Raw genomic sequence first — 13155 nt, forward strand, 5'->3', positions numbered from 1 at the left:
CCAGTTTTATACAAGACATGTCCCATTTTGGACCATTATGATAACTGACAACAGTAAAGAGGGGAATATATTGCCAGATATTTTTGTCTAAATATTGAAAACTGTGCTTGAAAATTGCCAGAAGACTCGTGTCATATACTGATTCACAAGTATTTTATTATTACCAACCACCCCAAACCAGATGTGTCCCGGTTTTAATTTGGAAAAAATCTGGTCACCCTATACCAGGCATGTCCAAACCTTGGCCCATGAGCCAAATGCAGTCCTCAGACAAATTTTTCTGGGCCCTCAGGCTTCCAGGTGAATTGGCCCAAATTACCTTGCATCAATTAAAAATGAACTTTTTACTGCAACTTTTTTGAAAATCTACCTTGATAAAACTAATATTTAATATTTAGTGTGTGGTTTTAAGGATCTTAGCATGAATAAAGGCTGGTGGCTCATTCTAACGTGTTAAACATGCACATATTTCAATTATTCACTGTTCTGAGCTCCAGTCCATAGCCCTCGATCATCCCTCTGCTTCATCTGTGTTTAGATATGTGGCCCTTGATGAAAAAAGTTGGGACACCCCTGCCATATACGATTACATTTATAGTAAACTGTTGCTGTCCATGTCTTTCACTGAGGGTTGTAATCTATATGATCAGGATTATTAGATGTTCCTAATGTTGAAAAGTATTACTGTATCAAAGTATTGAGTGGCACTGTGAATCACTCAAATCTGCGATATTAAACTCCAGGTAGTATATGGTTTTGACATCTGTAGCACATAGACCTACCTTTTGTTTTTAATTCCTCGCTCATGTTGGTTGCCAGGCTTTCTCACGGCTTTCAGCAATGTCAACCAGCTCCTCGGGGATAGCACTGTGATGTGAATGTATGGTATTCCAGGATCCAATAAAGGTGGGCGACATCCATAGAGATTATTTAGATCATTATTTTGCCTGAAATTTTCCATAGTAGGCATTAAACATATCCATCTCCATGAAGACAAGCAGGTTACAACACTACACTATGTTAAAGGTCAAATCTCAGTATGAATGCATGTTTTTCCAGGTATGTTTTAATAAATGTGAGACAGATACATTTAATGCCCTACTGCAGAAAAATAAAAACATCACCGTGGAGACAAGTGTTACTGTTTAATTAAAATGCACATTTCCAATTTTTCAAATTAATTATACAATTCTTCAAATTATAAAAAGTACCAAAAAAATATTTGGCCTAATGAAAACAATTAAATTATTATTGTGACAACTTCATTAGTAGTCTTTACAAATGTACCTTTTCTATGATTTTAGCATTTGAGATGGTAGTTTGCATTCATGTTTTACCATCTACAAAGTACTGCTATCCACAGTCCATGAACAGTATGAGGCTCAGAGTGGCAAACATTGACAGAATCCCCACATCATCTTAAATCAATGTTATCTCAACTCAAAAAGACGGCCAGGTATTTTCTTTTATGTGCAAAGGCCTGTCAAGTCGTCCCAATACACAGCGCCGCAGATGGCATTGATTCACCTTTCATTTGGAATTCTGCCAGGTGTTTCGCCATTGATTTTGCACCAGGGGGCCAGATATGAAATGTGCCATTTATTCATCACTTCTGAATCCAGGTTCACACCAAAATTAAAGTATGGGGGTTTCTTTAGCTTTTCCTTCACAGCTGACTCATTTGGTAATTGGGTATTTAACAGAGAGGTGTCATATTAGGGTGTCTGTTGTAGAGTGCTCATCCTCTGATCTGGAGGTTGGCAGTTCAAATCTCGCTCTTGACATGAACGTTGTTGGTGGATTCCAACTCCCTCAGATGAAAATGGTTGTGTTCTTGGTAGTGATGTGATGTTACTTGTGAATGATTTGGCTTTTGAGTGAGAGTTGCACAAAAAAAACATATTTGGCATCGTAATAACCGTTAGTTTGTAAATGATTATTGTAGTGCAATGTTTTATTTAGATTATGCATAATTTCAAATGTTAAACACACTCCCACTCTCAGTTTGAACCATTTCAAACAGATCTGAGCCTTGGTATTTCTCTGATAGTTTGTTGATGAAATGAGTTCTCGCATTGGCTTTTGTCATATAAATAAATGTAAAAGAGCCAGTCTTTTGAACAGCTATTTGACATGAACAGATCCAAACGATTTGGATACCATAAAAGGGCCGAAAGTCTCATCACTAGTTCTTGGGTGTCTGCATACACTGATGTGTCAATGGGTGAGTGCTTCCTTGATGTAAAGCGCTTTGATTCAGGTAGAAAAACATGATATAAAAGTGACCATTTATGTTAAAATTACTGCCAATATGGAATAATAAAGCTATTTTAAAGTGCATTATGCCAAGTAAGTGTGTTTTGCCTATAATAAACAGTATGGTATTAGACTTATTGTTTCAATTATAGGTGTTTTATTGCTAAAAAAATATTGGAAAAACATGCATTCTTACATTCCTCAGAGATTTGATCAGTAATTTGGTTCTGATGGCATTCTTGTTTGTGGAAAAACTCACCGTAGACACAAGCAGATGACGTATCCTCCACCAAATATATTACATGGTGCAACATAAAAAATTTAAATACATAGCGTCAAAAACAAAACATACATAACTGACCTACATATAATTGTACTACATCTGTGGAGTAGAAGATTTTGAAAAGACACATTTTCTTATTTTGATTAAGTGGTGAATGGGTTCTAGTCCAGTACTATAGATCATAATCAGGGTTATTCTGCACAATGGCTAGTTAACCAAAGAGTCTTCAGTGAATTGCTCACGAGCATTAGACCCTCTTGATTCGCCTATTCACCAAATACAATTGTCTGTACAAAGGAAGAAAATGCACAGAGAAATTTATGGCTTCAAAAATTTTCCACAGTTGAAACAGACTCAAAAAACGATAAGTTCTTTGAAAATCTAGGTGCTTTGTTGAGGAGCAGAGGCAGTAAAACCTTTTGCAATTACAGATTTTAATCTGAAGACCTGCGTAGGAGTCAATAAAATCAATTCACTTTTGTGGTGGACAGAAAATATTCACAGGCAACCTTGCTGATTCCAGGACTCTGCGATATCAATATTTTCGCGGTGCTAAACATGTCAATTGTGTTGTGTTTGAAGGCAAAGAGGAGGGGAGTGTTGCTTCTCCACCATCGCGGTTTGTGCAGAGCAAGCATGTTACTGTGCAGGCTGCAGGATGAAGCTTGCGTAACGATTCATTAATAAAAGTGGATTTGGAGGCTGACTGTTGTCACATCTTCTGCATATTTCAGCTTTCTGTCCACCCAAGTCATAGCTCTACAACACCAGCATGAGGGTTGAGAAGAGCGCCATCAAACATCCAACCTGGAATAAAAATGGATATTTATTTATTTATCAGATGGCATAAACTATCGGAGGCACATAAAAGGACTCATATTAAAGGTCATATATTCTGTAAAATTGACTTTTATGAGTTTTAAGCCGTGTTAGAATGTTGTTACCTCCTCAAAAACAGACCTGGAGTACCTGCAGTGTTTTGTTTCATTCACACCCTTGGTCATTAGTCTGTCTACATCTCTAAAGCTCAAAATGCTTGTGATGTAGTGATGTGGTAGTTTTCAAGTTAACAGCTACCTTTTACTTTTGGTTTAACAGATATTGGCAACTCCAGGGCTGAAATCATCCAAATGATTCTAGTGAAGGTGAATGGACTGGAGCACTTCCTCTGTTTCAACATGACATCACAAGGTGGATTGTTTTCTGTTTGAGGAAAGAACTCAGCCTAAATATGCAGGGTTTGTGTGTTAAACATGTATGAATAAAGCAAAACACAACTCCAGGTATGTTTGTCATGGGCAAACAACATAATAACATAAATCAGAAAATAGCATAACATGGGCCCTTTAAAGGTGCACAGGTGGAGACTCTGACAGACCTGCATGTCTCCTTTAAGATGCTATTGCTTTGCCAACAGTGTCACACAGTAAGGCATTAAGCATGTCTCCATTGAGTCAAGGTGTCATCTGTGGAGGTGCAACCAAACTCACAGTAAGAATTCATATTTTTTCAAGGAATTATCTGTGACAAAAACACCTGAAGCAGAATAAAAGTTGAATGCCTTTCTGTAAAACCTTCCAGTCAAAGCAAAAACATCTTCACTGAGACAAGCACACTCTCCCACCAGCAGAATTACATAATGTCATGTCACACTTTTTATATAATAATTAAAAGGGACAAGTGAAACACCTCAGGGCTTATAAAAGGGTATACATAGCACAGCTGCTGGCATCTTTTATTAGAATTGATTAAACTAGACTGGCCAAAAGGAATGATTTCATTGTTAAGATACCCTCTGTCAATAAAATTTGCATTTTCCCCCTGTTGCTTGGTGGTCATTTTAAGAAGTATTTGGTTATGTGCGTGTATGTTTTTACAGTTACTATATAATAATGGTGAACTTTCAGTGAAATAAAAAGACAACAGTATGACTTGGCTCTATTACCCATTTTATGAGATTTTTTCACAAATAAATAAAGCTTGCTAGAGAAGAAATATGAAAAAAACACATTGGGTTTACTCACTCCAAAATCTCTTTCTTTAATAAGTAAAACAGCCATCTTTTATACAAGTGCCTGGTGCTCACCAAAGTTCATTTTGTTCTCATCGCGAGAAGCACAAGCGTTTTTGGAATTTCAGTAAAGATGCAGTGAACCATTTGTGATTAGCTCAAACTAAACTCATCTCCTCAGTAACCACTGGATCTGCTATCTACACAGTCCAAAGCAAAAAGTCAAAGTGAATGGGAACAGAAACAGACGAGAAATACACAGAAATGCCTTCACTGGTCATTGCGTTCTGCTGTGGTATTTCTGTGTTGGCCTATTTAAGACTCTTAAAAAGTGATAAAAGAAGTAACAAAAACAACTGGTACCAGGAACCCAAAGTCCAGCACAACAGAACTGCTCCAAAGCACTACATTTACAAAGACAAAGGGTTTGCTCCAAACAAAAAAGCATATTGTTATGTGCAATGCTAGTTATCTGTACAATTACATAGAAATATCTCATAATTCTCTTATTAGTTTTTTCTCCCTCTTAACAACTGTTATTACAGTAAAATCAAAGAAAAGGGAACGGTTATGCTTAAAAGCATCAGGATTTCCTTCAGAGTTCAAAATGCACCATCTCTTTTTTTTGTCTTTTTTCATTTGAAGGAACACTTCAGCAAATAAAATCTGCTGCAACTCACCAAAGAGGAAGAAAATCTCTGAAAAAGTCAAAACAGAAGTATAATAAAATAGTCCTTTGATATCCCATTTGTTCTGGTAAGTCTGATAGAGTGTTCAGGGCCCCAGACATCCAGTGTGGCTATCGTCTCTCTGCACAGTGAGTTTAAACTCACCAGTCCTTCACTACACAAGAGTCCTACACTGGAAGCAGACACAGGTCCACACATGGAGCACAGTCCCTTCTGTGGTCACTAACAGACTGCAGTCATCTGCCTTAGTTTTTAGGACACATAGTAAAAACGAAGGCTACCACTGTCAACGACTGAGAGGACAAAGGAAACAGGGAAACAGGACTACGTGACGAGCTGTCGGTGAGCGTCTGGCCTATAGGCTGGTGACCAGTTGTGATGCGTCTGGATGCCCTTCCTCTGGGGCATCCTCCTTGTTGGGGGGCACGATGAAGCCGTCGCTGCTGCCCCGGCCTAGCTGGTAATAGGAGTGCAGTTGGTGCAGGTGGTTGCGTGAGCCCAGGTTGGGCATGCTCTTATAGTAAACGTCGTCAGAGCTGGCCTCTTGGCTCTTGGTGTCTGCAGAATCTTTACAGTGGGCGGAGTCCTGGGACACGTCGGGGAGGCCGGGCAGCATGGGCATGCTGGTGTACAGGGAGTCTCTCTGGTGGCTGTGTGGAGGGGAGCTCTCGTCTTCAGTCTGCTCGTTGGTGAGCAGAGGAAAGAAGCTTTCACTGTTCTCTTGAGGAATCCTCCTCCTGGATGATGAGGAGGCTGAGGCGGAGGAGAAGGGCAGAGGGAGGGCAGGGGGCACAGGCTGGTGCAGGTGATTGTGGAGGTTGTCCACCACTAAGGTCGGCGGAGGCCTCTGAGGCAAAAGTGGTGCATTCGATTCCTCGCGGATCAACTCCAAGCCCAAGCCTTCATCATGGTGAGGAAAAGTGGAGTGGTCATCCAAACTCAAAGCCACGTTCATGCCCATGCCCATCCCCATGCCCATTCCCATTCCCAGACCCATCCCATACCCGTTGTCCTTCCCACCATTACTGACGTTGTTGACCAGCTTGTTCATAAGGTTGCGGTTCTGTTCAGCCGAGCGGTCATGGGAGTTATTGAGGTATGTGGGCAGATAGTTGGAGGTGAGTTCTTTGAGGATCTTCTTTTCTAGGGTGGTCTCCTTGTGGTTGTATCCCCTGTCAATGATCTGGACGCAGTCGCTCATGTAGTCGGCGCTGGCGATGCTGTAACTGCCATGGTTACCATTCAGCGGTAGAGTATCCATGACACTTGTATCCCGGGCATTGTTCAGTATTCCCTCTGAAAAGACACACAGTGCAGGGGTGGGGAGAGGTGCAGAAAAAAAACAATGAAAGATCTGATATGCAAAGCGAAATGTCAACCACAAATTACAACCATCATCATAAACCACAGTGGTCAAATGTGCTTTAAAGTCAGCACTCATATCACAGTGTCTGCTGCTGTACATGATTTAAGTGCACTTTGTGAAACTCTGGGTGCATTATTTACACTCTATTATCTGTCATTATAAACACTCATACTTACCTTAGTGCAAACCAGTTAACACATTACATTATATATGATATCAAAGATGAACACACATGACCACCAACACAACAAACAAGACAGACAACACCAAAAAGCACAAATGTCATATGCAACCAGACAAAAAGAAAGTGGCCATGCAGTTCACAACATTTAGAAGCCTGGAAATTGACCTCAACCATATTGTCCCTTATGAGCATACCTGTATCAAAACATTTTAATTTGTCCATGTTTTAGACAGCAATGAATCATAATTTAGCATTGATATTACTTCAGATGCCCTTTTGGAACTGTAGAACTGAGTATTTATCAAGGCTTGACACCAGCACTAATAGTATCTACTGGACATGGTTGAATTTGAGAGAAGATAAACCTACATAGAAAGGAAAAATTAAAAGACAAAAGTACTTAAAACTGTCAATCCTGTAGAGTGCCATGATCTCGCTATAGTCATGTTATAACTTCAAAGTGCAATTTTGCAATAATGTAAAATAACTCCGACAAGGCCATACAGCTTGTTAGAAGTTTCTTGTCTGAAGTTTGACCTCAAATCTGACAAATTCGTCATCCTTTGAAAAGTGTGTTTTCTTGATCAAAGTGAATTGTAAATTGTAAAATGTTCTGTATTTACTGGTGCTACATATATCTTTCGATTGCCCTGTTAAATGGTACTTATATTAAGACAGTTGTACAAGAGTGCTATTACTTCCATTATCACTTTGTCAGCAAGAGGTGAGGAGGAAAAGTAAAGCCAAAGTCAATTACATTTGATAAGCAATGTTTAGTGTGACTCCCATACTTGTCTCTCTGTACGGCTCTTTTAGGGACAGCATGAAGAAGAGGGAGAAGAAAAAACACCATAAGCATAACAGTGATAAGAAATGTCACACATACAAATAATGCGATGAAAGATAATGATTTTGTAAAAATGCAACCCAAAAACAACATTTTTTTGGTAGAAACATAGATAGAGTTAATTACATTTTTGCATTTTAACAAGGAGCAAAACTAAACTGCACAATAATTATAATTAGAGTAATACAATAAATGGCAATATCTTGTTTTTTTTTCAAACTAAGGTTTAAACTCCAAGAAAAAAATGTTGGGTTTGATGTGTTACATTTCAGAACTCATCACTACTTCTTTATTTTTGGACTTTTATTTTCAACTTGTTTTCCACAAACTGCCTCTTGACTGATGTAAAAACTAAGATAAATATTTACCACAGGTACCATTCCATCAACCCAAGTCATAATTAGAAAAAACATGAAAACTTGTCACACACACTTGAAGTCCTCCAGTCTAAGCAGTAAATTGAGCATGTGTCTCATTTGCATTTTCATCCTGGATATTTCTTTTACATCTACAGCTATAGGGATAAGTTATGGACCCTCTGTCATGGCCTCCAACGCGGCGCTCGTATTGCAAAACATAAATTATTCGCTGATCAAAGCTGTTGTGTGAGTTTTTATCTCAGTTTTTATAGCAGTTTTGCTGTTTTTACGCACTTTCAAAGTTACGCCCTGGCTGTGTGAATGAAAGAGCAAAGTAATTGGATGCAGTATACTGTGTGATCATAGAAGAGGCTATTTGTAACAACAGTAACTGCGCACATCAATAAATTAAAGTTACAGCACATATATTAATCAATTAATTACAAAATAATAAATAAATTAACACTAAAATGTGCAGTTGTAAAATGTTGCTCAGAAGGATGAATACAGATTTATACTAGCACAATGTTAGTATTTTTTCTTCAAATTTAGGGGCTTTATAATCAGTAAATATTAATTATGCATAAGATTGCCCCATTTTTATAGTGCTTTTTAAATGTACTTACTAATTTCTTACGTTGTTGGGATAGATTAGTTTAAGGAGGACACATAGTCAAGCATATTTATGAAGGCGTTATGTAAGCTCCCAATATTTTTCTAACTCTTCTAACTTTTACTTTTGATAATTAGCTAAACATTTATACAACTTTTATCTTGCTTCACTGGAATAGCTTTCAGAATCCAGAATACACCACCTTGTAAAAAAAATAAAATAAAAATACTTCACAGCATCACAAAACTAGGATTTTTTTGGCTACATTTTTGTTTCTAACACACACACAACTAGAGCAGTGTTCTCTTATTATATAGCCCTGCTACATCTCCCTCTAGGTTTGCTTATTTCCCAAAAATAATGTTGCAGAAACCACATAAGAGGTTGCACAGGCATAGACAGAGGTGGGTAGTACTCAGTTACATTTACTCTGTATGTTTAGTTGAGTAAATTTTTAATCGAGTTATTTTTTTATAAGTAACAGTACTTGATTAAATGCTTTAGTTGTTCTTCCCACTGTGAATAACTCTACAAGTACAAAACTAGTTTAAATGTTTTGAAAATGTGTGTTTATTTCAAATTATTTGGGCCTATCCTTTGCAAATACCAGAATTTGTGCATTATTTATTAATTTTTGACCTTCAAATTACAGTCACTTCACAGTTAAAGTTACTCTTTATGTTACTCTAATTGGAGTAGTATTTCACCCCTGTACTTTTATTTCTACTTGAGTAATTCTGTACTTATGTTATTTTGCGGTAATATTATTTTGAAGTAATGCTGCTCTTCCTTGAGTACATGTCCCCACCTCTGGCTATAAACATAGGAAAACACAGCTCTGGTTCAACAAAATGTTAAAAGAATGAAACAAAGCCAGCACACCTTGAGGGTTGTACATGCCCAGCGGGTTGTTATAGACGGCCGATTCCCCAAGCAATGTGTTATAGGGATTGTTAGTGCCATGAGGACGGAGCAGTGCGTTAGGTATAAGATGGTTAGCCATAGCCCCTGTTGCAGCCATAGATACAGACAGAGAGAGAGAGACACACAGAACATATACAAATATAGATCAGATCGCCAAGGCAGCAGTGACAGCCATTTATACGTGATTAGTAATGTTACAAGGCCAAATGCAACGTGACCATTTGCAGCGTGTTAACTATGCGGCTAATGTCGGCTATTATTTGAATTGTCTCCTGTGAGCTTTAAGCCATGTAATAATGCAGTTACTTCCTTCAAAAACGCACCCAGAGATGTTTTGTTTCATTCACACATGTTTGAGAAAGACTTTATTATTACTCTGTCTATATCTCCAAAGCTCAAAATGCTCAATTCCACCTTGTGATGTCATGAAGAGGTAGATTGCAAGTGAGCACCTGCCTTTAACCTTTTGTTCAATAGAGATTGGCAATTCCAGGGCTGAAATTATCCAAATGATGCTAGTGAAGGTATATGGAGTTTAAAAACACAGTGGAGCGCTTCCTGTATTGCCACATGACATCACAAGGTGGAAAAAAGTGTTTTCTGTTTGAGAGAAGAAGCCTGAATATGCCGGGTTTGAGTGTTAAACGTGTGAATGAAACAAAACAAAACTCCAGGGATGTTTTTGATGAGGAAACAGCATTTTAACATAAATCAGAAAACAGTGTATGGATTGTGTAACCACATTTAGGTACAAGACACTGCAGTCCTACATTTACATCAGTTCAAAGTAAAACAGATGCATTGTGAGGCCAAATAAATAGATACACTTGTGCCAACTTTCTGCTGGTTAATTAAATCAGCAGTTCTAGGAAGCCCTGCAAGGCAATTGCTGTTGTAATTTTGTGCTCTACAAAAATAAACCCAATTGAAATTTGATTAAATAGACAAACAATGCAATATATTTTCCTTTTGTATGCTTGTCTCAAGACCTCTGTTTGTGAACAATATCATTGGATATGACTAGTGTTTTTTTGCCCCATTTAATCATTTGTCTCTTCCACTTCTTGTATGAATGCAGTAATTTGTATTTCATTTCTAGTTATTTCTATTTCTATTCACATTTTTTATGGTGACAGTAAAAAAGTTTAAGATTATAAACACTACAAGTATTTCACTTAATATTTAGTTGCTTGTCTATCATCTTGCAATTTGACTAGCACTGACCATCAGTATTTCCACTATTTTAGCCTTTAAAGGTGCACTATGTAACTTGCTTATCACCACGAAGATGTTGCTTTCTTTGCTGGGAATATTATTACCACAATAAGGTATTAAGTATATCTTTACTGCATGTACTTCAGCATGGATGTTATTATTGCTCAATACCTTGAAAAACAGGCTGTGATCTCCTCTCCATAGATCTGACCAGTAACTTGGCCTGGCAGCGTCAACTGCTTGTCTCCACGGAGATGAATACGCTTAATACAGTGGATCGTTCTTGGCAAAGCAAGTGGAATCTCTACCAGAAAACTACTCTGAGATGTCTAAGGTTCACATTGGTCTGAGTGCCCTCTTCATCACTCTCTCCTCTTTGCTCTCCTGGACACAACAGCGGCTCATTTGCTATTTATGTAATCCTCGTCATATTTTTGGTGCAATGAGTCATCAGATTCTGTGTACTGGAATGAATCAAAGCAGTTCTAAGTTAAACCTTCAGTTAAGCAACTCTTTTAAACTTATACTTAAAACCAAGGGGGTAAATTGTACTGGTGTAGTTTTACATTCTGTGTCAGGAGAGAGCGATGAGCCAAGTGTCTTGCCAAAGGACACAACAGAATGTACTAGAATACGGTTTGAATCAATAAGCTGCTGTTTTTTTGGGCCGACTTTTGCTGCTGTTTTTTGGGCCGACTCATGCCACTCTCATTTGTATTGTGAGTTTGTTTTCTTGTTGTAACTTTTCTGATAGGAGGTGCGCCATTTGCTTGTCTTCACTGCCTTGCCTGGAATATTCCACAGTATGGCATTAAACTTTAGGTGTTTTTTACTGATAAAAAAAATACCCTGAGATTTTCAAGATATATTTTAGCATGCATTGTTGCTATGAGCAGATTCGGCTCTCCACAGATGTGACCAGTAACTTGGACTGATGGCGTCACATATTTGTCATCATGGCAATAAGCTATATTTAATGCCAGACCTTGGAACATTCTTGGCAATAACTTCTCCGTAGAGACAAGCAGGTAGCCATACATTTTATCCTACAATGCATAAACAAATTGCTTCCTCCCACACACTGCAGTGTTGCTCCCAATCTGTCAGAGAGTAAATATTTTGTACTTGACTTCTGTAAAAATCAAATTAAATCGCCTATGTTACACCATTTTCTGATCTATGTTATATCGTTGTTTCCTCATCACAAACATACCCGGTGTTGTTTCTCGTTTCATTCACATGTTTAACACACAAACCCTGCATATTTAGACCGAGTTCTTCTCTCAAATAGAAAACACGCTGTTCCGACTTGTGGAATTCTGATTTTTGGAAATGTAGACAGCCTAAAAATCCAGGATTACTCAAACAAAACAAAACTCTGGGTATGTTCTTGATAAGGTAACAACATTTTAACATGGTTTATAGCTCACAATTTGTGTAATATAGGACCTTTAAGTATAAAAATATGCACAGGAGGGAGGTTTTAACCAATTAAAATGACTAATAATACACTTATACCTTTGTTTACGATGCAGTAAATAGTAAAAAGCTCTAGAGTTTTCATATGTTTTTGTTTTTCTGAATTAATATTGCAATGTAATGAGTTTATTAATGTGAGAATTAATTTTTGTGTAATAATATGTGTAAAATGTTAATGTGACACCTCAAGAATTACTATTTTTACTTATCTCTAGCTGTGTTGATTATTTAGTTTCAGTTTTTGTTTTTCAAATTTGTCATTTTAATTCCACTGTTGTCTTTACCACCAGGGTGCCTGCACTGTTGACTGTAAGCAGGCACCCGAATTATAGCGATCCCGACACCCACTCTGTAAGATAGAACAGCCATCCATCACTGAAACCGTGCATTAGTGTAGCAGGCAGAATATTTAGAGCCACTATCAGGCTGCCGAGGACTGGGAGGATGGGGCCTACTATATCTCTGTACAGGGAGATTTCAAATACATTAGGCTAAAATGTGGGTTTGCCTATTTGAATCAAGTGCTTTTACAAAATCTATTCTCACTTAACAAGAGGGGGAAGGGGTGCCCAGTCTACCAAAGCAAAAGTACTTTATTACTTTAAACCATGTCTGCTACGTAAAACTACTAGTACTACTAAAAGACAGATACACTAGGTTAAAATGCTGACCTACTTTATATACTGTACATAATTGCCTTTTCCATTTAAATGTTATGTTAAATTGGTATATATTTTAATAGAGATTATCTTGCAATTTAGTTTTTGCTTTGGATCAATATAAAACACTAAATTGAGAAAGAAGTGACTGTTTAAAAGTTGTCAATGTTTCACTTTTTTCAATATACTAAAACTTTAAATACACTACACTCACAAATACCCAACTGAAAAAAAAAAAAAGATTAGTGGAGGGCAAATTTATTCTGCAGA

The 13155-nt window shown here is 37.6% G+C and overlaps 1 protein-coding gene across 1 annotated transcript in view; it reads right to left on the bottom strand.

The window, feature by feature from the left end:
- Window positions 1-4602: 4602 nt before the first annotated feature.
- LOC110159331 (adhesion G protein-coupled receptor L3-like) overlaps window positions 4603-13155 on the bottom strand; it is a 400279-nt gene continuing 391726 nt past the window's right edge. The window contains exon 22 of the mRNA XM_055156115.1: window positions 4603-6535. Coding sequence (XP_055012090.1) covers window positions 5595-6535 — 941 coding nt within the window. The 3' untranslated portion in view covers window positions 4603-5594. The remainder of the gene's footprint in view (window positions 6536-13155) is intronic.

Source organism: Boleophthalmus pectinirostris, unplaced genomic scaffold, assembly GCF_026225935.1.
Source record: "Boleophthalmus pectinirostris isolate CB_2022bp ecotype Guang Dong unplaced genomic scaffold, ASM2622593v1 HiC_scaffold_20, whole genome shotgun sequence".
Classification (NCBI taxonomy): domain Eukaryota; kingdom Metazoa; phylum Chordata; class Actinopteri; order Gobiiformes; family Gobiidae; genus Boleophthalmus; species Boleophthalmus pectinirostris.